Source organism: Bubalus bubalis, chromosome 6 (genome assembly GCF_019923935.1).
Source record: "Bubalus bubalis isolate 160015118507 breed Murrah chromosome 6, NDDB_SH_1, whole genome shotgun sequence".
NCBI lineage: Eukaryota > Metazoa > Chordata > Mammalia > Artiodactyla > Bovidae > Bubalus > Bubalus bubalis.
The window spans coordinates 108,668,075-108,693,396 of record NC_059162.1 but is presented as its reverse complement, the minus strand read 5'-3'; the positions used below and the strand labels follow the sequence as shown (position 1 = coordinate 108,693,396).

General features: G+C 51.8%; 1 protein-coding gene across 1 annotated transcript in view; it reads right to left on the bottom strand.

The window, feature by feature from the left end:
* GRIK3 (glutamate ionotropic receptor kainate type subunit 3) overlaps positions 1-25,322 on the bottom strand; it is a 255,576-nt gene that overhangs the window by 32,736 nt on the left and 197,518 nt on the right. Inside the window, exons 9-10 of the mRNA XM_006077572.4 lie at positions 21,912-22,025; positions 11,952-12,155 (exon numbers count right to left, since the gene is read on the bottom strand). Coding sequence (XP_006077634.1) covers positions 11,952-12,155; positions 21,912-22,025 — 318 coding nt within the window. The remainder of the gene's footprint in view (positions 1-11,951; positions 12,156-21,911; positions 22,026-25,322) is intronic.

The window sequence follows — 25,322 nt, the reverse complement described above, 5'->3', positions numbered from 1 at the left end:
GAACAGATGTCAAGCCTTTGCTGTTTCAGCTCATTACTCAGAATGAAAGGCCCAATCTTGGCAGGCTCTTCCTACTTGTGCAAGTTTTCTTTGAGGATGATTCATAAAATCATAGGCTGTCAGAGCTGGACAAGAGACCTTCAGCGCATCTATTCCAACCTGTATTATTTATGGAGGGAAACTGAGGCTCACAGATGGTCTGAAGACTTTGCTGTCAGTAATCATGTCCTTGAACAAAACAAACATCTGACTCCTCCGACATATTCATTGGTCTTATGGGTGGTTTGTTAGCTCCATCTGCCTCACCAAAGACCTTCCATGCCTTTTTCTATAAACCTCTGGACCCGACAGGATAGCACTTCGAGGACTCCATCACCATAAGCAGCTTTCTATTTACAAAGAAGCTGTCCTACTCTCCTCCAAGCTTACATGGGGTTGATTGGCACCACTTGCTTTACCACATCTCCACAACCAAAACTGAAGGAAAGAATGCTTAACTAGCTACAGCTCCACATTTTTGCCGTTAGTATCCAGGCTCCTTGGCTGCTGGTCAGACACTAGCCTCATACCTGAGAGTGAAACCTGGAAAGCCTCAGCTTGCTACCTGTGTCTGGTGTCCCTGTTGGCACCTGCCTACTTTAATTCCTAAGTATGATCTCAACCAGATTCCCCATCTATGTGCTCTGCCTCTTGATTGGGGTTCCCCTGGGCATCAGCTTGCTGACTGTGACCTGTCATAGTTTATATATACCTTCTGTGGAAAGAACTACTATCTTTTGTGGATACTTCTGGTAGCTCAGCTGGTCAAGAATCTGCCTGCAAAGCAGGAGACCCCGGTTTGAATCCTAGGTCAGGAAGATCTGCTGCAGAAGGGATAGGTTACCCACTCCAGTATTCTTGGGTTCCCCTAGGGGCTCAGTTGGTAAAGAATTGCCTATAATGTGGGAGACCTGGGCTCGATCCCTGGGTTGGAAAGATCCCCTAGAGGAGGGAATGGCTACCCACTCCAGTATTCTGGCCTGGAGAATCCCATGGACTTTATAGTCCCTGGGGTCGCAAAGAGTCGGACATGGCTGAGCAAATTTTACTTTCACTTATATACCAAGCACTGCTATGTGTACTATATATATTACCTTATGTGACCCTCCCAGCAGTCCCATGATGCAGTAAACAGGATCACCACATCCCAGGTAAGGGTAATGTGATTCAATTAGGCTAGGAGATTTGGTCAAGTTTGTGAGTGATCAGTGACATTGGTGATACAGAAATGAGCAGAGCTGCCTTCCAAGCTGGTGAGTGGCTGAGCCAGTGCATGGACCCGTTGACCATGACCTCAAACTCAAATGTTTTATCACTCTACCATACCAGCCATATTCAATGAGTTGAATTGTGCATCCTCTTCCAAATATGTTCAAGTCCTAACTCTTGGTACCTATGAATGTGACATTACCAGGAAATAGGCTCCTCCTCCCCTTGCCTGCTGCTGCTGCTGCTGCTAAGTCGCTTCAGTCGTGTCTGACTCTGTGTGACCCCATAGATGTCTGGCAGCCCACCAGGCTCCCCTGTCCCTGGAATTCTCCAGGCAAGAACACTGGAGTGGGTTGCCATTTCCTTCTCCAGTGCGTGAAAGTGAAGTCGCTCAGTCGTGTCCGACTCTCAGCGACCCCATGGACTGCAGCCTACCAGGCTCCTCCATCCATGGGATTTTCCAGGCAAGAGTTCTGGAATGGGGTGCCATTCCCCTTGCCTACTCCCCACTAAAACAGTGTCTCATTGTTGCCACTATGATTAAATAATCTTGGAGAAATTCCTGGGTAGAGTAACTGGGACTTTGCTAAGGAAGGACTCACTTTCTTTGTCTTCAGTGGGATTGTTCACTTCTCCAAAGATCTGTTTCCCTCTGGCTCCTGCCAAGTGCCCCTAAATCCACTGGTGTGCAAAACAGCCTCTCCTGAGTGTGCAGCCTTGTGAAGTCTCCTGGCACAAGGCTGTTTTTTTATTCAGACTCTCTGCATTACAGTACATTTTACTGTTAAAATGCATACAGTTCCCTCATATGTCCCCCAGCAACACACCCCATGTGGTTTAAAATCCCGCTAATACTACTGTCAAATTATCAGAAGAGCCAAAATAGAACAATGTTAATAATACCAAATGGCAATGAGGATGCAGAGCAACTGGATCCCTCATAGGTGGTTGGTGGGGATGTATAATGGTGAAGCCACTGAAGTTACTGGTTACTATAAAAGGACAGAACTCAGGAACAGCTAGATGGAGGAGATACATAGGGCAAGTTATACAGGAGTGGGTGTGGTGCTTCCATGCTTTCTCTCTTTCACTGAGCGTCCCATCCTCCTCACATCTTCACATGTTCACCAACTCAGAAGCTCTGTAAATTAGGCTCTTGTGGAAGTCACCAAATTAAAATGAAGTCATACTGGATTAGGGTGAGCTCTAAATCCAATGACTGATGTTCTTATAAAAGAGGAGAGGATACACAGATACACACAGAGGAGACCATGTGATAATGGAGGTAGAGACTGGAGCAATGTAGCTTTGAGCCAAGGATGCCAAGGATTGCCAGCCACACCAGATGCTAGGCGAGTCAATGAACAAATGCTCCCTCCAAAGGGACCAACTCTGCAGACACCTTGATTTCTGATTTCTGGCCTCCAGAACTGAGACAGAATAAACTTCTGCTGTTTTAAGTCTCCAGGTTTGTGACAGGCCAAGGACACTCATACACATATTACTTAGATTCTGGGGAGGACGCATGCAACTCCCTGTGCCACCTGTTGCCAGCCCCGCCCCTGCACCGGACCCATTCTGGTAGGCAAGTTTTAGGGCTGGGCCCACACTGCCCTTCCTGAGCCCACGTTGCATTCCCAGAGACCTGAACTTGCTTCTGGCTCCTGGCCATGACTGCCTGGGCCTCCCCAGAATACACTTTCCGACACCTGATCATGCTTGGGAAGCCTGTGGCTGCAGGAACACGCTGATTTGCCCCTACTTTCCACCAGGTCCTTGTACTTCTACTTCCAAAGCCACCCAAGAAGACAAGGCTCACTCTTGCCACACAGGCAGGGTTTGAATCCAGGCCTCTGTTTGCCGGCTCTCTGCCCACATCTCTAGTGTGTGGGATCCATGGAATTCACCTTCCATTCTTTTCCCAAAGTGTTATTTCTCCAAATAGAATCTTTTCTGATTCCCAATGCTGCTTAGTCTATGTTAAGACTTTTCCCTCTGCCCTCCAGAAAATTCTTATTATGGGTTCATGAAGCCATTCACAATCTAGGTGGTGCTGTCCAGCAGAACTTTCTGCGATGATGGAAATGCTTTGTATCTTCACTGTCCAGTATGGTAGCCACTGGCCACAAGTAGAATTTGAAATGTGGCTTGTATAATCAAGGAACTGAATTTATACTTTGATTTCATTCATTTTAAATTAAGTAGTTTAAATTAATGTAACCAGTTGATTTTAATTAAAGTTCAGATTTAAATAACCCCATGTGGCTGGTGGCTCCTGCATTAGAAAGTGTAGTCCCAGTCCTGCCTGCCTCTATGGTCTCACCTCTCATCTTGTTCCCCCTGGTTCTCTTCCCACTGGCTGCTTTCAGACCCTCCAGTCCATGCTCACCTCAGGACCTTTGCACAATACTCTTCTCTACCTGGAACTTCTTCCTCCCTGAACCTTTGTTTAGCTAATATTTGCTTCTTCAGATCTCAGCTCAAACATGACTTCCACAGACAAAATCCTCAGATGAAATCAAGCCTCCCCAGTGATGACTCTCACAGCACCAGGTACTTGCTCTCTTAGCACTGATCACAGTTGTGATTTCAGAGGTTTTGAGTGATTTCCTCTCTACTGGCCCATAAGCTCCTGAGAGCTGGCCTGAGTCAGTGTCTTTTCACTATGGTATGCCCTCCACCTAACACAGTGTCCAGCTCATAGCAGGCCTTCAAGTAGAGACTTGGGAACTGAATGAATGGGATGTTGCTGGTTTAGAAGAGAAAATCGGCTAGCATGCTCTCAGAGCCAGCTGGCTGGGCACCTCACAGTTTCTAAGAGCAAGTCACAGACAGTGTCTGCTGATGAACCCCCGACTCTGAGCTGAAGAAAACACAGAGCCCCCTGAAAAGCCCTAGACATTAACCCGACAGCCAGCAACCTCAATAACCCACACATCTGAACAGAGGGGAAAGGAGTGCTAGTAAATTCATGAATGTTAGCGGACGGGTCAGCTGCCAACACCTCTGATTCACACGCCAACTTCCTGAGCTGACGGCAGCCTCAGGGCCTGACAGTGCGGAATGATGCTGTGTTTCTCCCTGGCCTGGGAGAGGAGCTGATTCCTGAGTCCCAGCAGGCACCATGTTGCACCTCTGTCTCCAGGAAGCATGAGCAGGTCCTCCTGCTTCGTAGCCACAGGGACCCTGGGGACGGATGAGCTACGGCTCTGTCTCCTATCTCTAGTGGTTCTCTTTCCCCATCCCACAGGGCCCTAAAGGTGGTGTCCGCCCAGACAGGCCCTGCCCAGTCAAGCCCTAGGACCTGGGGACAGGGAGGCCTCTCCCTCTACAGGCTGTGAGGTCTGAGTTGTACATTCCCATAGCCCCTGCCCTGGTCCTCACACAGCTGAATGTTGATTTGTAAGTCACTGCTTAATATCTAGCTCTTCTGCTGGTATATAAGTTCTGGTGGTGGTGGGGGGAGGTGGGCAGGGACTACATTTATTTCACTCTCTGATGCTTCTTTAGGATTAGTACCAAGGCAGGCAAAAAGAAGGGGCTCAGTATAGTTTTGATGGAAGACTGAGCATCAAAGTACCCCCAAGAGTTCTGATCAACCCCTACTCCAGCCTGTGGGCTGAGCTCTGGCCTGTTTCCCTGTTCAGCATCCGCTGCTGACCCCTGCCAGTCTGCCAGGTCCTGACTGTCTCTCACCAGCCTCCCTCCAGAGTTTGGATGCTGTGCTGCATCCTTGCCCTAATGGCAACCTTTCTGATGACCATCAGTGGTCTCGAGCATTCACTGATAGCCCTCACTTGTCCTCACGGCCCTCTTCAGTCAGGTCCTAGCGACATTTTCAGCTCCATGGCACCCTCAGTGACAGCCCCGGCCTTGCAAACAGGGGTTGGGTCCAACGCATACAGGACAGAAACAAGGTCTCTGTCCCAGTTAGGAGGAAGATGGGACACAGCAGGGCGATAGTGGTGTGTCTGTGAGACCAGATCTTCCCGGCACATATGCCAGCCTACCTGGAGGCTGGGAGACCCGAGGGCGTAGTCTTAAGGCCGTGGCTGTTACTGGGGGACATCTTCTCAAGTCCATGCCCCTCCTCCCTCTGCCCCTCACGTACCATCTTCTGCTGCATGCCAGGTAGTTAGAAATGACCCAGACCCCCTCCCTGGATCTCTCTGAATGCTGCCAGCCAAGGGCATGGGAAAGGCATTTCCTGAGTTACCCTCACCTCTCACAAGTCTCCAGTACCTTCCTCCAGGCTTTCCTGGGATGGATCATCAGCAGCTTTCCACTGGTTTCTGATTGGCGGGATCTCTCAGCCCGGGCCCCAGCCTGGGAGCCAGGGAAGCTCTTTCACTTACCACACTCCTCTCACAGAACAGTGACATCTATTCACACAGTCATAGATTACTGCCTGTTTCCTCCCCTAGAACATAAGATCCTGAGGCTCAGGGAAGGGATCCTGACTTTTGTTCACACTGTATCCACGGCACCTAGCATGGGACTTAACTGAATAAATTGAATGAACAAATAAATGAATAACCTGATCAAAGGAGGCATTGGCTGGATTCCCCCTCTGAGGTTTAGAAGAGGTCACCCAGTGAGCCTTCTCTTGGGGCCTGGTGCACCGCCATTCTTGTGGAAGCAAGAGCACTGAGTCATGAGCAGTGTCCACTGATGTCCCTCCAGCCAGCCAGCGCCACACTTATCAATCAGCAATGTAGCTACCGATAACCTCAGAAAGCTTGTATATATCTAAAGAAATGGGACAGGTGCTAGAAAATTCCTAAGTGTTGACCGAGGAGTTGTGTACCCATGATTCACACATAGGTCTCCTGAGCTGATGGACGCCTGAGAGTGAGACCTGAAGCCTGTGCCTTTCCAGGCCTGGGAGAACGGCCCGCTCCTGAATCCCTGCAGGGCTGTCTTTCAGGACGGCTCAGATGGCGTTCCCCACTTTGTGGCACACTATGGGGATACACCACACCTCCATTCCCATCTGTAGAATATACTCCCTCCCCTACGCCCTGCATATCTGCAAGGCTGGTGTCTGCCCAGGGTCCGCCCGGGGAACCTTACTGCTCACCCCACAGGACCCCACGAGGGCAGAGACTTCAGCAATCTAGGTGCCCCCATCCAGGTCAGTACCCACATCCAAGCCCTGAATATCTCTCCTTCATTTTTCAAGTTTCAGCTCCAAGAGTCACCTCTGCAGGGAAGTCTGAGTCATTTTCCTGCTTTATACTCCCAAAGTCCCCTATACATATTCCCCCTTGCAGCACTGATCAAAATTTTAATGAAATTTAACTCGGCTGATTCATTGCTTTTTCCTAGAGGGGCAGGAATCACGTTGACCTTGGTTGCTCCTACATTTCCTGTCACCGCCCTGGGTCTGGTGCGTCCCTTGTGCTTGGCTCACCCCTCTCATGCACCAGGTCAGACCCTCTGGCCACCACCAGCCTCACACAGGTACAAACTGGCAGCATCTCGCCTCCTGTCTACCTGGGCACTCCTTGCACACAGACACCCCCTGCCCCCACAACTTTCTGTTGATGCTCCGGCAGGTCCTGTTGGTTCCCATGCGTGCCCTGCCAAACCCAGAAATGCATGGAAGTCATGAGCCAGTGGATGCACCTGTTCCTCTTCTCCCTTCACCCCAAGAGATGGCTCTGAGACACACTTTGTCAGGCTTTTCTGGGGTGCCGACTTGGATTAGTCTCACTCAGTGGTGACCAGCTCAATATGACATCCTTGTATTGGCCTTCCCTCCCCTCTGCTCCACTTCCCTGCCCTGACTCTCCCTGGCATCACACCCTTGAACTCAGTCAGCAGTGGCATCTAAGCCTCCTCCTCAAGCCCCGCCCCTCAGGAGCCCAGGCCCCGCCCCCAGGAGCCCAGGCCCCGCCCCCAGGAGCCCAGGCCCCGCCCCCAGGAGCCCAGGCTGAGACAGGGCTCCATAAAGCTTTGTGGAAAGAATGAAGGAACAATCCTCAGCAGGAGGGTTAGCTTGTTCCCGTTGCTCCCTGTGACCTCACTTTCTCTTCAACACCCACCTCGCTCCTGCAGCTCTATTGCTACCTTGCTTCTTGTCCTCTCTCACACCTGGTTGTCTAGACCCTGACCTCCTGCCAGGCTCTTTCCACATCTTTCCAGGCTGGTCTCTGCTTGCTGAGTCCAGCTGACAGCCCTGGGGTGCATCTCAACGGAACCCAAGTCATTCTTGCCTCCCTCATCTGCTTATCCGGTTGTCCCCAGGTAGATCCTGAGCTTCCTCAGAGCGCCTCAGTCATTGCTCTGGGCAACCTGGATGCCCTGATAAGAGGCTACCTTTTCATCCATTTGCTTCCTTGCCCTCACCTGCTCTGTCTCATTCAGGATTCTTACCTGCCCCAGGCGAGCTCCCAGCATGCCTTGCTTCAAAGTGCACTGGCCAGTCTGAAGGAGGTGGCTTGGCATAGACTTTCCTGGCCACCCAAACAGGAGTCTGGGGCTCCTTCTAACACCAGTGCATGCTGGCCAGAACCAAGATCTGGTTCCTGCTTCGGAGGCAGGGGACACAGTGCATGATGGGGTCACGACCTTGACACTAGACCCGCCCCCCCCCCCCCCACCCCCGCTCGCACACTTTGGATGGGAAGCTCAGTAGTCATGATCCCACGGCCTTGTCTCTGGGGAAGGTGTGCCAGTCCACGTGCTCATTCACACACCCCTCACCCATCAACGCCTGCTCTGCAAGCCCAGCCCCACGCCAGGTGCGGGAAGTGCCAGTATAATCCAAAGGCACTGTCTGTCCAGAAGAGTAAGGCTGGGACATGGGTCCGTGGAGCTGTGCCACTCCCCTGCTCTGCTCTCCGTCCTATGGGGAATCACATCTGGGCAGTGCTACTTCTTTCACAGGGGAAGGGATGACATCAGGGTTACCCAGGATCACTCCTATCCATCTTGGTCCAAACCCATTTTGGTCCAGCCTCTTCCATGAACCAGGGAAACTGCCTTATATGCTATAGTGAGATGTAACAATTTCAAGAAAAAAGAATGAACAGCTTCCTTTGGCCAGAGGGCATTCAGGCCTCCCCTTGAGGCCAGGCTCCTGCTCCCTCTCCTTCCCCTACTGTTCAAGGGCCTGGGAGAGCAGCCAGGACAGGACTCCTTGGCCTCTGAGCACAAAGCTTGGGGAGGCCAGGCTAGGGTGGTCACAAAACCCGTGTTGGGACTGACCTGTACCCCTGGGAGATGGCACTCATGCTAACCCATGGATGCAGGTCCATCCTCACCTGCCTCCACCTCCCCACCTGCTGCTTCACACCCTGTGCCCACACCTTCCCGCAGCCTCTTTGCTCCTTTGGCTCCATAGCCCACCCTCCCTGCCTCTCCTCCCTCTGCTCTGGCCTTGCAGGAGCCAGCATTCTGTGGAGGCCTCCTTTTCATCCCATTCTGTCACCATTCAGGGTCCTGCACCCAGTCCTCCTCTCTTTTCTCCCCATCAATCCCCCCTCTGAGTGTCCAGCCTGAACCCCAGCCTCTAGGAACCCCAATTTCAACATGATTCAGAACCTCTCCTGGATCCTCTGCTTTCCCAGGAGGCTCTGTCTCTGGGGATGATGCCACTCCCTCCCCAGCCATCCAAGCTAGGATTTCACACCATGTCCTTGATTCCTCCCTGCCCTTCTCCTCCTTCATCCAGTCAACTGCCAACCTCATCGATTCTACCTTCATGGCTCCATCCTGTGCCATCAACTTTCTTTTCTGACCACAGTCCTCGGAGGCCACCATGCTCTCCTCCACCCAGGTCCCAGGGATGGCCTCCAGACTGGCTCCATTTTAGCCTGGCAGCACAAGTCCCAATTTGATGTCACCCCCTTGCTCTACATCTTTCAACTGTGCCTTGTAGCTCTTGGGGTAAAAACGAAATGCCTCATTTTAGCAGCCAAGGTCCTTCAAGGCTCATCTCTTGCCCCCTTCTCCAGCAGCAGCCTCTCCGCTTGCTTCCAGGCTTTCCACACTTAGAGCTCTGTCTCCATACTCCCCAGCAAGGTCCCAGGCAGCCGGTGCCAGAACAGGAGCTCTGGACAGCAGGTGTTGGGAAAGGTCTCTAGCGCAATAAGCGGGTGATGTCTCATGTGTGCCTCAATTCCCTGTGACTCTGATCAACGTGAGTCGGTTCCCTGAGTCTCCTTTTTAGATTCAGAGGGGCAAGATCCAGATCCCGGGTCACTCTGGCCCACCAGGGTGACCATGGCTGAGGGGCGGACTCCCTCACTATCATCATGGCCACCCACATACATACTTTAGACAGGACATGTGCATACTTAAGACAGGAGGAAATGGTGAGGAGTAAGACAGCCCTGTGCACTGCACAATTACTGAGCACCAGGCACTTGGCTAAGCATTTTTGTACTGTAGCTCATTAAATCTTCCCATGAACCCTGGGCAGAAGACTTATTTTATTATTCCCACTTCCTAGATGTGGAAATAGAGGCCAGAGAGGTTGAATAGCTTTCCTACTGTCAGCTAAAATGTGCTGGACCCTGAATTTGAACCCATCTCTCTTGCATTCCAAAGACATTAAAACACATGGGAGTGATTTAAGGCATGGATTCCAGCAGGAGACTTCCAAAGGTGGGCGGGGGGCGGGAGTGAGAGAGAGCGGGCAGTAGAGGTGGGAACAGTGATGATCTGAGAGACCAGGAGATGGAGGGAGAAACCACTGCTCTGTCCAATCATCTGTTTTGCTCCCATAGTTGGAGACAACTTGGAGGAAGGCCGAGGATGTGAGCAGGAGGGGGACACACCCTTTAGATCCCCCACCTTCCCTCATAATCTTGTCTCCTTTGATGGCCCGTGGCATGGACAGAGACGAGCAGAGAGTATCAGTGAAGGACTTTTTAAGTCCTGCTGGTCAGAGGCTCGACCCAGGGACTCCAAATGGCCCTCAGGGGGCAGATTCTTGTAAAGGTGGGCATTCATCATTTTTACATCTGCGTTCAGATCCCTAATAAGGAAGTAATAATATTGCCAAGCCTTTGCCACGCTTTCTATGAGCTAGTGAGAAGACTAATTATCTGACGACACTAATAAATGGTTATGATGTTATTAAAAATGGCACCAAGCTAGGATTAATAGGCTCATCAATTGTAGGGAATTGGGTTTAACAAGGTCCCCTCATGAGCCGTCAGGGCCTATGGTCTTGATGGATACTGGGCTGCATGCAGGCCACGAACAAGACCCCCTCTTTCCTCCAGCTGAGGGTCAGCCTCGGAAGCTGCTGGGTTTTCTGGTCTTCCCCCTTGCAAATGGCTCAGTAGAGCTCTTGGACTGCTGGGGATGCTGTGGATGGCAAGAGCGTCACTAGCCTTATTCCCCTCCACATGTGGCCTCCACTGTCCATGGGATCCCACCCTCCTCCCCAGCCCAGCTCACCTCTGCAAATGACATGCTCATATCCCACCCAGAGCCCCACGCTCCAGAGCCCCACTCATAAAGCTCGGGGGGGGGGCCGATAAATGGAGATGTCTCTGGGGCCTGCTGACTAATTTCCATAATAATTACAGTTATTACTAATAATGCTGACAACACCCCTCCCTCCCGGTTAGACTGAATTCCACAGTCTGGGAGCTGCTTCCCCAGCAGTTGTCACCTCCGCCAACAAGCGGGGAAGAACGCAGGGCAGGCATCGTTATTCTCACTGTTGAGGTAGGAAATGAGCTTAGGGAGAAAAAGAAACTTCCTGAAACCCCTCTCCCCGCCTCAAAGGAGCAGCCATAATGATAAAAGTAATACAAGCAAGGACTGACACGGTGCTGACTGTGTAGTGCGCACGTGTGAACTTAGTCCTCACCACAGCCTGTGGGGGAGGGGGCCATTAGTATCATTCCCACTTTACAGATGAGGAAACTGAGGAACAGAGAGGTTAAGAAACTTGTCCAGAAGCACACAGCTAGTAAGTGGGAGAGTAGGAATCAAGTCCAGACTGGGTTCACTCTCTGGACCATTAGCCTCTCCCACCCGCCTTCCCTGGGGGACTGATTTTCTAGGACCGAGGAAATCACTCCACCACTGAGGCTGTACTTGAGCCTTCTAGCTCTGAGCTCCAGCCTCCTTCTCTTCCTGGCTCCCCTCTGACAGGGGCAAGAGGGCTAACCGAAGAAGGTCCTGAGGCTAGCTGTCTGCACTTGGAGAGGCAAAGTGACAATAATTCTTTTGGCTGATGCTTTTCAGGTTGCAAAGACTGACTGCGTGAACCCTGGGTCCGGTGATCAGATGGCTCTTTGCAGACGTCAGAGCCCAGGCCTTTCAGAAGCAGAGAGCCTCCAAAAGACTCTCTCAGTCCCAGCTCCACTTCTTACTAGCTGGGAGCCTTCATCTTTCTCTGCCTCAGCCTCCTCATCTGTTAAATGGGTGGTAATAACAGTACCCATCTCATTGGGTTGTTGTAAGGATAAACGAGAGAAGAAATAAGGGGTACAGATCGTGTTCTTGCATTCATTAGCAGGCCCCAGATAGAAAAATGCTTCTGGAAAGCAAAGGCCCTGAGCTGGAGGGCAGGTAATGTTTAGAATGTGCTGGGTGGGCCTGTACCAATGGCTCCTTTGTCTCCATCTCCCCTGCCCCAGGGCTGCGGTCTGCCAGGATGCCCCATCCTGATGTGCATAGAGGACTTGGCCAAACCTCCCGGATGGCCCTGTCCATGGCGCTCCCACCCCACTTACGTGATCGATGAGCTCCTTGATCATGCCGTTCCACTGGCCCTTGTCGTCCTGTGCCCCATATTTCCCGTCCTCCACCAGCCGGATCTCGTAGGAGAAGCCCAGGATGTGGGCCAGTTCCTTAAGCAGGTCGATGCAGTAGCCCTCAAACCGGTCATTCCCAAACAGGGTCCTGTCAGACTTCCGGAACATGACAAAGGGCTCCTCCTGTGGGGACAGATAGGACAGGGGCTGATGGAGGCTGAGTGGGTGGGACAGGGCCGCCTGGGGTCAGAGAGCCTGTGCCCGGGCCTCGGCAAGGGTGTTCTAAGCCATCTTTGGGGGTGGCTCAGAAGAATGGCCCACTAAGTCAGGAGAGGGAAAGCCAAGTTAGTGCCTCACAGATGGCCACCTACTGACATGCATGCAGAACTTAGTAGGTCCTTATGGATTTGATTGTCCCAGTGTTCACAGAGCTAGAAGCCAGTGGAACTGGAATTTGAACTCAAGACTGTGATTCTGAATCTCACCTTCTCTCTGTTGCACCATCAGCACAGGCTGATGGTTCTCACAGTGTGGCCCCCAGACCAGCAGCGTCTCCTGGGAACTTGTCAGAATTGCACATTCTCAGGCCCCATCCAGAAATAATGAACCAGAAACCCTTAGGTGGGGCCTGGAAATGTGTGCTTTGAGAAGCCCTCCAGAGGATTCTGATGTCTGCTCAAGGGTGAGCACACTGCTCCAGAAGGCCTTCATCAAGTTTCTTCCAACTCCCAAGAAAGTAAATGAAAGTGTTAGTCACTCAATCATGTCCGACTGACTCATGGCAACCCCATGGACTGTAGCCTGCCAGGCTCCTCTGTCCATGGGATTCTCCAGGCAAGAATACTGGAGCGGGTTGCCATTCCCATCTCCAGGGGATCTTTCCCACCTAGGAATTGAACCCAGGGCTCCTGCATCGCAGGCAGATTCTTTACCATCTGAGCCACCAGGGGAAGCCTGTCCCATCTCCCCCAACTCCTGCATAAAAAGACTAGACCTACCTGCTCCCTTTCTCTCTTTCCAAGGGTCTAGTCCCCAGCATTAGGATCTGCTGGTGATTCCTGACAACTATGGCAGTTTGCATTTACATGTGGACGGACCAGGCACCAGCAAGTCAGCAGATGAAGTGGCTCCTGTGGAGGGCCCAGTGCAGAGCCCAGCGGAGCAGTGGGGTTCAGTGGAAGTGCTGGTATCACTTTGTTAGTCTTAATTTCAACCTTCTGGGAGAGATACTAATAACCCCATCCTATAGATGCAGAGAGTAAATTGGTGAAGACAAGGTTCCTTGTGAGAGGTCACTCAGCTGCCATAGAGAGAGGATCTGGCCTCAGGTTGGTGTGATCCCAGACTGGGAGCTGTTAACCACCTCACTGTGCCAGAGGCCCTGAGTCACATGGTGCCTCTCCCTAGTGGGCAGGGGGGGTCCTCAGGAGGTGGCTTGTGTTCTACAGTACACCTGACAGCCGTCCCATGTCAGGTTCCCTCCCTCCAAGGTGATGGGGAGCCACTAATGGACTCTCAAAGGGCCCACCTCTGTCTGATTTCTCATTTAGAAACAAACACTGACAACCCTGTAAAGAATAATTAGGGATGTGCTGTGTTTAGTTGCTCAGTCACGTCTGACTCTTTGAGACCCCATGGACTATAGCCTGTCAGGCTGCTCTGTCCTTGGAGATTCTCCAGTCAAGAATGGGTTGCCATGCCCTCCTCCAGGGATCTTCCCAACCCAGGGATTGAACCCAGGTCTCCTGCATTGCAGGAGGATTCTTTACTGTCTGACCACTAGGGAAGCCCAAGAATACTGAAGTAGGTAGCCGATCCCTTCTCCAGGGGAACTTTCCAACCTAGGAATCAAATTCACCAGCTGAGCCACCCAGGAAGCCCAATAACTAGGAACAGAGACAGGAAAATGGTGAAAAAAGCTGTTGACCTTGTCTAGCATGAGATACAGAGTGAGGAACTGCAATGTATGGGCTGAACTCAGCAAACTAATCATTTATTGAGTTCCTACTATGCATCAGGCACTGACAAACATTTTCATAAGCTGTTTGATTGAAGCTTGTAAGACAGGTGACATTATCCCTATTTGATAGATGAGCAAACTGAGGCTAGGAGAAGGTCAGTAAGTTGCCCAAGGTCACACAGGAGTTGAACTATAATCAGATGGAGTCCAGGTTCAGTCCTTCCTGCTTGTAGCTTCTTGGCCTTTCTGGACCTTAACCCTCCCCTCAGCCACCTCTGCACCCTCATCTGTCCGAATGCCTCAAGCCTTCAGCTGATGGGTGACAATCATTAGCTGACAGAACACACTTGTTCCGGGAAGCTCATGTCCTTGGACCCACAAGAAGAGCACATACCTCATTTGGAGGCACCTCCCTGGTGGCTCAGATGGTAAAGAATCGGCCTGCAGTGTGGGAGACTTAAGTTCGATCCCAGGGGTGGGAAGATCCCCTGGAGGAGGGTATGGCAACCCACTCCAGTATCCTTGCCTGGAGAATCCCCATGGACAGTGGAGCCTGGTGGTCTACTGTCCGTGGAGTTGCAAAAGAGTTGGACACGGATGAACGGCTAAGCACATCATTCTCTCAAGTGGTGATGAGAGAATGGGGCCATTCCTTTGCCACTGTGGACCCCTGGAACTGGCTGAGCCTGAAGGACCTTCATCAGGGGTCCTCAGGTGCAGAAACCCACCAGCAGCCTCTTGCCAGGCTCCTACTCCAGAAGATGGGCTGATTGTCTGGCCCTGTTTCCCCAGCAACACTAGTTCTCAAAATCCCGTCCCACCCCATGATTGATTTACTCTAGAGTTTCAACAGCCCTTGGGGATGCTACAGAGAAAGGGCAAGGGAGTGTCTGTACCCCTAAGGGGTTCTGAGAAAACCACTTTGCAGTCTAGCTGGGTGGAAATCTGGGTCCTTTGACTAGACTCCATACTAAGGCTCAGTGCCCCCCATCCCTGCCTCCAACCAAGTAGGCAGCTCACAAGGTTGGAGAAAAGAGTCTAGGAGGTGCCGGGGAAGGGGCTGGGACTGCCTGGAGAGAAGGGGACTTAGGCTACAGTGGACCCTGCTGCCTGGAACCCCAGCATGGGGCCTGGTGAGAGGGCCAGGGTGGAGATTTCAATCCTGTCTCAACTGTAGGTCAGATGCTCTTGCGCAGTGAACACCCTACACGGCTGCACTAGCTGGCCCTGCTGTTAGCTCAGGAGCGAATTAAAGAGAAGGCAAGTCCTCTGCCAGGAGAATCACCAGCCACACGTAGACTCCTAAGTGAAATCGACCTCCTTCTGTAAAATGGGAATAATAACAGAACCTACCTTACAGAATTGTTGGGAGGATTACATGGGTTAATCTGTGAAAAGCACTTAGTGCCTGGCAAATATAAACTGCAATATTATGATGATGATGAATATCATTATTGTCTTTCTGTGCACTGCGTGGCCTCTTACTGCAGTGACCTCTCCAGCCTCGAGACCATGCCCAAAGCCACCAAAGGTTAAAAATCATAGCTAGCGGCGGAAAACTATTTCCGGAAAGGTCCCTGAGATGGCTCACTTCCTGACCCTATCTCCCAGCCCCTCCCTGGCCCTATCCTCTAAAATTAGCACTTCATTTGTGGAGCCACCAAGCCCCAGAATCTATACATCTCCATATAAATACGCTGCCTTCAGAGCAGCTGTAAAATGCCATTAATTTCTGGAAGTGCTTTGCGGATGGCATACATATTTAACAGCCAAAGCCCAGAGCATTAAAATGGTGCTCGCCTTAGTAATGTCTCCAGACCTGCAACATTTCCTAGGGGGTAATTCTGAACTCCGCCAACTACTTATTCATGGACTATTTCACAATTTATTACTGGAAATGTCCAGACAGCCAATTCACAAGCTCTCTCGGCTGCTAATCGATTGCTCAGTGAAGGTGCCCTCAATTTCATAACTTCACGCTCTCCTATTGCTCTGGGAGAACAGCAGTAAGAACAGGGGTAATATTTCTCTGCAACAAGTCACAGGAAACAAGGGTCCTGAAAAATAACCTTTTCTGACTTTTCATCGCTAGGGCTCTCAGTTTCTTAGTCGAGCTTCACCATCATGAGAGCCAGGTCCGGTGCTAAGATTCTCCCAGTGATGGGACCTGTGGAGTTGGAAGAAGGGGTTTTGGGGGGCGGGGAGCCAAGGGTTAGCTACCTAAGAGCTGCGTTCCTAAGTCCTTCTGGCTTAGGCCATCTCAACACACATCTGCACGCACATGCGCTCTGTACACACACAATGCCACGGGCATGAAGACACCACTTTCTCGGATGCTCTGCCCTGCTCAGAGACAGAGGTTAAGGACCCTGGCCCTCAGGCCTTGGCTTCTGTCAGTTAGAACCAGGGCAGAGCATTAGGAGTCCGGCCAGTCTTCCCAGCAGGTGGGGCCCAGAAAGGTCCCTGGCCTGGCCCGGAATGGTTCTCCCAGCCCATATTCTGGTCTCCGTAGCTTCTCCTCTCCTGCACTAGATGCACAGGTCTGGCCTGCCTGGCAGTTGAGTCTAAATGGTCACAATGCACACACGGCACAAACACGTTACCCATCGGTTTGTATCCAGACACCCCTGTGTATAGCCAGCCCCACACCCGCACAGGTATCCGCACGCATGCCGACACAGCTGCTCACTTCAGTGGCCCCAAGAACCCTGAACCTTCCAAAGCAGGGCCCCGAGGAGAGAGCTGAGTGTGTTTTCTCGGTGTGTGAGCTGAGGTTTGGGCAGATGAATTTTTCATGAGCTCATGGAAGAGGGAAACCTGAGCAGAAGCTGGGGCCTGGCAAGGAGAGGGCGGGGAGGGCAGGCTTCCAGCCTCTTGCTGCTGCTGCTTCAGCCCCAAGAAGGGGGAAGAGCCTGTGGCTCTGCTGAGCCAGAGAGGGCAGGATCCAGGCTCTGTCCATCTGTGTTTCCAGGGTAATGAGCCCTTAGCACCTAACCCCGGGATTCGGGATGGGAGAGAAAAGATGGAGCTTGGGGGCAGCCCCTACATCTCCCTGTGTTTTTTGCCACATCCAGATTTTAGGGACCAGAAGAGGAGGAGAGACCCCCTCAGCGTGGGTGCAGGTACAGCCCTGTTCTCTGGGGCAAAGCTGGCGGATGTTCCTTTACTCAGGCTTGGTATCGGCCTGTCACTCAAAGCACCGTTGCCCTGACAACACACTTCCAGAGAGGCAGGGGCCAGTACTCTCTGTGGAAGGTGCTGGCCCTGCTTTGAGGCTGCCAAGCTTGGGGTTGGGGTTTTTCCCAGAGCAGCTGGGCTGGGCCAGCCTGGGCCACTCCACACAACTGGTAGTGTTGTCCTCCAAAGCCTAGGCTGAGAGCATCACAGCCCCACCCACCCCACCCCCGGCTCTGGGACATGCAGACCATGCTGAGACTTTCAGGGGACCCCGAGGACATTTTCAGCTGGACACAGAGAGTTTCTTGGAGACCAGTTGAAGGCTGTGTGTCACATCCTCTGTCCCCCTCCCGCCTCCAGGAAAGACTGGGCTTCTCTCAGGGAAGAAGCAGACCCAATTCCCCATGATCTCTGGGCAGTGGGGCTGGAGAGAGCTGGATCATGGCTCACTCCCAGGCCATGTGAATATCTGACACTGCATAATGTGGTTAAGATGGTGGGATATCTGTTTCAAGTGGGTCAGTAGCCACGTCTCGGGTCAAGGCAAAGGAGTTTGAGGGAGGGGATTATCACAATGTCAGTGCTAGGGGCTCAGAACTCCTCCGGGGCAGGGGATGAGGTGGTGGTTGGAATGCGGAGTTTTATGTATCAGCAGGAGATGAGAGCCTAGAGAGTGGCTCACACCCTAGGGCTTTCAGGGACCAGTCAGGAATTGCCTGTATAAGAAGCAGCCAAGAGTAAGCAAGAGGGAGTGGTGGGGTCTGCAGTGATCCAGGTCTCAAAGTCATTTAAACCCTAGCTCAACGTGTATGATGCATCCTGTGCTAGACAGAGATAACCTCTGTGACCACAGTCAGGGCTCAATCTTCAGGGACGTTCAGGATGCTGCTTGTGGACGGAAGCAGAGGTTTTCTCTAGAACACTCACTGTGCTTACTGTATTAAACCTGGGCTTACTGGGGACTGGATCTGTAATCAATAATACCAACAGCAGCCATTACTTGACAGCATCCACTCTGTACCATTTATTTATTTTTCTTTATTTTTTTAAGGTTTTTTTTTTTTTTGATGTGCACCATTTTTTAAAGTTTTCACTGAATATTGTTATAATATTGTTTCTGTTTTCTGTTTTGGTTTTTTGGCCATGAGGCATGTGGATATTAGCTCCCCGATCAGTGATCGAACCCATATCTCCTGCATGGGAAGGTGAAATCTTAACCACGGGACTGCCAGGGAAGTCCCCTGGGCCATGTATGCTATTTAATCATTCATTCTTTCAACTCCATGAAGTAGATACAATTATTATCACCTCTCTTTTGCAGATGACGGAGAAGGCAATGGTGCCCCACTCCAGTACTCTTGCCTGGAAAATCCCATGGACGGAGGAGCCTGGTGGGCTGCAGTCCATGGGGTTGCGAAGAGTCGGACATGACTGAGCGACTTCACTTTCACTTTCACTTTGCAGATGAGGAAAGAGAGGCACAGATCGACTAAGCAATTTCTCAGGATCGTAGAGCTAGAGAACAGTACAGCCAGCACTCAAATGCAAAGGTCTGAGTCTCTTAAGCACCTCGCAGTCTGACTGCTGTGTTCTGGTCACTCTTGCATGTCCCCAAGAACTGCTGGGCTCATGTTTGCCCAGATGAGGGGCAGGGGGACAGATGGAGCTGTGTCCAGGCTGCCGGCCAAGGGGGCTTCTCTCCTTCTCTGGAGGGTGCTGGGAGCCAGCAGGATGCTGCGGGTGGGACCCTCAGTGAGCAAGTGAATGCAGTAGGTTGGGACCTCTGCAAGAAGCTTCCATGTGTGTGCTAAGTTGCTTCAGTCGTGTCTGACTCTTTGCAACCCTATGGACTGTAATCCACCAGGCTCCTCTGTCCATGAAATTTTCTAGGCAAGAATGCTGGAGTAGGTTGCCATGCCGCTCTCCAGGGGATCTTCCCCACCCAGGGGTGGAACCCTTGTCTCATGTCTCCTGCATTGGCAGGGGGGTTCTTGACCACTAGTGCCACCTGGGAAGCCCTGAAAGAAGCTTCTGAAAGTCAAAGTGAAATTTGCTTAGTCATGTCCAACTCTTCGCGACCCCATGGACTATACAGTCCATGGAATTCTCCAGGCCAGAATACTGGAGTGGGTAGACTTATCCCTTCTCCAGGGGATCTTCCCAACCCAGGAATCGAACTGGAATCTCCTGCACTGCAGGCGGATTCTTTACCAACTGATCTATCAAGGAAGCTTCTGCTGCTGCTGCTGCTAAGTCGCTTCAGTCGTGTCCGACTCTGTGCGACCCCAGAGACGGCAGCCCACCAGGCTCCCCCATAGTATTGGCTAAAAACCTGTGAGAAGAGCACAGGAAGTCTGCGGGATTCTGCCCCTGGGGGTGTACATAAATGTCCTGCGGCTCTGCGGAAGGGTCTTACACCCTTTAAACCAGGCTCCTGCCACTTTAATAAAATTTAACCTGTGGTCTTTGAAAGGTGTGTATTTTGCATCCTTCTGCTGTATTATCTTTAGCTCTCCTGTTACGTGAGAGTATTGTTTTGTGGCTGAATCATCTCTGTTCATTTAATCATCTCTCCTAATCTCTCCAAGAATACCAGTTCTACCTTTTTTTAATCTTGTCTTCTGAAAAGTGTTTTATTTATATCTCACATTTTATGCAGCTCCACTTTTAATCTTTTACCACCTTTTTATTATTTTATTTTTACCCTTTTATATTTTAGCTTTGTCACACTTTTATCCTTTTGCTTTCTGACATTTCGGTTTTACATTTTTCACCTTCTCTAGCTGGAGCTGTTAATTATTTATTTTAATTTTTCCTCTCTCTGGGTAGCTTTCCTTTTAATCTCGTCCCTTATTTTCATTTCTCTCTTTATTACCTTCCTTTTAACCTTTATTTTGTCCTCTTTCAACTCTCCTTTTATCCTTTCTATTTTTATCCACATCAATATTCCTTTAATTGCTCATCACTCTTCCTTCTATCCCTTTTGCTCCTTTTATTTATGTCTTTTTATTTTTAATCTTTTTTGCTTTATTCTTTTTTATTTTTATATAACTTATAAGTGTACAATATAATGATTCACAATTTTTAAAGGTTAAACCCGATTTATAGTTATTATAAAATATTGGCTATATTCCCTGTGCTGTCCAATATATCTTTATAGCTTATTTTATTTTTAGTCTTTAATTTATTTTTTATACTTTTTCCCCTGTTCCTGATGAGATCTTTTGACTTACTGGTTTTATAGTTTGATATTTGTATTTTATTTAGTTAACCAAAAGTCAATCAATAAAGGCAGGCAGGATGTATGGTTTTGGGGAAGATACTGTGGGGGGTCTCACTCCCAAAAGGTGGGGGTGGGGAGGTGTCTCCCCAGCCTTCTCCTTCTGGCCCCATCAGCAACATGTTCAGAACTCTTAGGTCTCCATCACCTTTAACGTGGATCGTCTTAATAGTCATAAGCCTGGAGACTGAGGATGAGATTCAGAGGTTAAAATCGCTCCTCAGATGCTGATAGTGCCCCTGGAGTCTGCTGCTCACTGGATTCTTGGGAGAATGGAATGTGATATCCCTTCTTCGTCCATGGTGTCCAACACCCAGTCACTGAGCATATACCCAGCACTAGAGAGAGGGCACAGGGCCTGGCTGGGCTGCCGCTGGCGGGAGGCAGGCGGGACAAGCCTTGTCTGAGTGCCAGGAGGCCCGGGGTGAGGTTCCCAGCCCTGCTCCCAGGCTCCATCCTGTGACAGCCTTACTCTAAGTGCTCCAAACTGGGTTGAGCTCCTTTCTTTTTGGTTGAGAATATCCTCAGCACGTGGTCCTGACAAACATATTTGCTTCATTACACGGAGAAGCTGACCGGGGCCAGACTGTCCTCAAAGGGTCTTTGGTCAGAATACACTGGGCTGTGACCGGGCTGCCCCCTGGTCCAGCATGGGTCCCAGGAGCAGTGCTGTGCCTCTGAGACTGTGCATCCTGAACCTGTGGACACCCTGGAGGCCTTCCAGGAGGGGCTGGTGCACATGGAGTGGGCACAGTGGTGGCCAAAGGAGGCCAACTGCCTGGGCATCCTGCTCACCCTGAGCTCTAAGATGCACGGAGCTCGGGAGACCCCTGGAGCAATTCCTTGGGTTGAAATGGTCAGAAGAAGGACACACTATTTAGTCCCGGGCAGTGGAAGGAGGAGGACAGGGAGAATGGTCATGGCCATGGCCAGGAGCACTTGGGTCAGGACCCTGTGGGGGTGGCATGTGTGAGGGCCCACCGCACCCACTGGGCTCCCTGGGTATGACCATAGCACCTCCCAGGCTGGGGTGGGGGACTGCTGGGAAGGCCCTTTTTCCTGGGAACTGGGTTGGAAGAAGCAGACTCAGGTCCTGGTGCAGAGAGCAGGTCACCCCTCCTTCCTTCCCACAGCTCCCGCACAGGCATCAGGGGCTCAGGGAGCGGGTGAGGCTGGGATACAAACAGGCAGGCCTCTGGAGCAGGGGCTGGCCAAGCAGGTCCAGGCAGGAGGGCTGGCCCGCTCTACCTTTGGGAAGAGACAGCCCAGTTACCTCCTGGTGTCTCTGACCTGTGACTGTGAGCAGTATTGCTATGTTTCAACTTCTCTCTGGGGGCTTTCTGAGGGACCCTCAGTGTTTCCAGCTTCCTTCAGCTCCCCTCCCTCATCTTCCAGCCTCTCAGCAGCCCCATAAGAGGCAGCTGGTCTATGCGGGGCGGGGTGATGCAGGGGTCCCTCTATCCCCAACGGCCAGCCCATCTCCCAGCTCACAGGGGGCCTCCTGCAGGGCTGCAGCTCTTACCAGTACGGTGGTGACGATGAGAGACCTGTTGGTCAGAGAGTCGGTGACATTAGGGCCTCGGCCTTTGGCGACCTCCGTGATATTGAGCCCCTCAGCGGGACTCCACACTCCCACCTGGATGGACAGACGATGCAGTACAGGGGCTGAGTCCACAGTGTCTCCACCCTCTCTTCACATCAGCAAGCAACTCATCTTGTTCCCACCTTTTAGGAGCATCGTCATTGCTGACAAGTTTTGAGCCAACTTTTCTGACAGCCCTGCTGCCTTCCTCCTTCCCAGAGGAAGCCCCCGAGATGTTGAGTCTCCTGAATTCTCCTCCCTCCCCATTTGCTGGCAAACCCATCCCAGATGGAAGGGAAATGCAGAGGGAGAAGAGGAATATAAGGAGAGCCCAGGGAGCACAGTGGAAGCCAGCCTGGGGTGGAGCGGATGCCATGAAGTCAAGTTAGTGTTAGGGTCAGGTCCTGCCCTGGGTCAGAGTCATTCCAAGCCTGGGGGTGGGGGGCGGCCTCCCGCCTCCTAGGGAAGAGTTGGGCACCAGCTGCTCACTCACTGGGTCTCAGCCTGTGCCAGCTCTGGGGCCAGATGCCCTCCAGAGGGCCTGGAGCGAGGGAGATGTTCCCTAGGCATGTGTGGAAGGAGAAGGAGATGTGTTTTGCGCAGGAACTCAGTCTGGGCAGGATGCTGGTCTTTGCGGCTATTTCAGGGGGTGGCAGACAGAATGGAACACCCTCACAGAGGGCAGTGGATGCCATTGGATTTGAAGGGAATTTGTTTTGTACTTTTACACCTAAAGTTGGCAGATGTTCTGGCTGAGGTGGCCTAATCTCTGTTCCCATAGTGCCTTTGTGGACGTCAGGCCTGGGGCTGGAAGGAGGCAAGGGAAGATCAAGTTTACAAATGGTTCTCAAGCCCTGGGTCTCTTGAAGAGCCTTTGGGATCCAACTCTGCCCCTCTCTGTGCCCATATCAGCACCTCTCAAGGAAGGTTCTGGCCTGACCATCCTGTCCTTGGCCCAGTTGCTTGGGGGCTCGGGGGACGGCACTCAGGAAACCTAATCAATTAAACAGGGAGGCCGAATGCAAACATCCCATTAAGAGAGCTGTGCAAAGCAGATAGCAGAGAGACATGTAATTATGCTTGGGTAATTCTGCTTTAATCCCCCCAAAGCCACTGGCTGGAGCTGGCTGGATCAGCTATGACCCGGCTTAGTAAATAGAAGTGATGAGAGAGAAGTGACGAGAGGCAGAATGTCTGTGTTTGGGGGCTCAGCACCCTCTCTGGGCAGCATCTTTCTCTGTGCAGACCCCCAGAGCCCAGAGGAGAGAAAACAATCAGACAGCATCAAACAGGCTCTTCTCTCAAGGGGGCCAAGCGCAGAGCCCAGCCCCAGCATGAGGGACCCTAGTGGCAGGTCTGGGTGCAGAAAGCTGTCAACAAACAGCTGGCTGGCAGCCTGGTGACCAGCAGGAACCCTTGCTCCAGCAAGCAGCTACTGAACTCCTACCCTATCTCCCATGGACATCGGAGAACAGTTAAGACTGAGGAGGACCCAGCTTTCAGAGACTCTCTGCCCACTATCTGGGAGGCTGTGACCAGGAGCCTCTGGTGGGGCCTCTGCAGGTCAGCCGGTGTCTAGGTATAGTAGAGAGGTTTTCTTGAGTATTAGCTGTGGTCTGTCTGCTGTTGCTGGAGGGCTGGTAGGAGCTGCGGGTAGGCTCAGATGGCAAAAGTGCTCTGATGGGCGATTACTGATGCCTGCCATAGATACGAGAGTGGGAGGTGGTGGCATACATGCCATCTAATTGCCATCCTTAGAATTTTAGGCTATCCCCAGAGATGGACAGTTGAGAGAGCAAAAATGAGACAGCTACTCGAGTGAGAACTATTACAGTGGTCCTGCCAGAGGGGGAAGCAGGCTCCCAGCACTGCAGGAGTCTAAATAGGAGCTGGCAGAGCGCTTGATAAGCCATAGTTTGAAGAGTTAGACCAACAGGGCTGGATCATCTTAGGAAGAGGGGGTATAGCACCTTGTCCTTAGGGGACTGTTGCTATAAGGGGAGTGGTGAGGTTGTCCTGGCCACCTGGCCCCAGGACAGTGGCCCCACGAGTCCGTGGGAAACTCAGGACTAAATGGCATCACCTTGGCCACAAAGTACAACCCAGGCAGAGCTGGGTTTGTGCCTGTGGGAACGAACCAAGGAGACAAAGGCCATTCCTATAACCGGAGAGATGGCATGGGCAAAGGCCTGGAGGTGCGGGAGGGAGGGATGTGGCTGGGCCTTGAGGAATATTTGGGGGGCAGTGGAGACTTGTCCTGGAGAGGAAATCGGGGCATTTCCTGGAGAGTCTTCAAGGCTGGGGTGAGAGGCAGATGCTGAATGCCTCGGCACTGGGCAGCCACGCACAGTCCCAGGGCAGAGTGGAGCTGTGCATCGGGTAGCTTCATCTCTGTGTGCATTTGGGATGGATGGAGGGTCCAGGAGTGGAAGTGGCAAGCCAGGTTGGGGTGTTAAAAAAATCCACAGAAGAGACCTGGACCAGGGAGGGCAGGGGAAGATAGGAGAGGAATCAAGGGCCCCTGAAGGATCACAGGCACCAGGGGCGGCCCCTCCACTTCTGCATTTTATACACCCCCTCTCCCAGGGTTGGAGATGTGCCCTGGTGGCTCCCAGGGACCAGGGGGTGTGGCTGAGCCCTTGGCCCTGAGGTCCAAGGAAATGCTGAGAATCAGGGCTGATGTTAAATCTCCTTCTCAGCCCAGCAGCCTGACTTTGTCACAATATTGCTTATGTCTCCCAAGGGTCAGAACTGGCCCCATTACGAATATTTCTTTGGTAGCCGGATGGGAGGCCAGCCCTGTGGGCTTGCTTTCCTTGTAATTCCCAGAATCACAGAGGCCTTAGAAGCTTAGCATGGGGAGTTCAGAATCCATGTGCTTCAACCTCTATCCAAGGATAAGAATCACCTCCAGTCTCCCAGACAAGCAATCCCTTTGTTCAATTTTGCTGAAATGTCTCCAGGGACAGTGAGCTCACTACTCCCCAGGCAGGCATCCATAAGTCATTAGAGAGTTTCTCTTACCCAAGGACACGTCTGTCCCTCTGCCCCATGACAGAGGACTTAGAGACAATCCATCTGTCCCATGAACCTTTCCCAGGTTAAGCATCTCTTTGATGGCCCTTGCTGACAGGGTGATCGTTTGAATATCTGCCACGGCCAGGCTACTGGGTTCTGCACCCCTCCAGGCTGAGAAGGCCAAGAGGGGCCAAGGCAGTGGCCACACCGGGTCGTATTGAGCCCCGAGGGGGCAGCTGGATGGGGTCTTGCCCTCTTTCTCAGGGTCTCTGCCTGGGATCTGTCGTGGGGGATTTAACAGCCCCTGCTCCTTGGCCCGCCCCCCCACTGCTG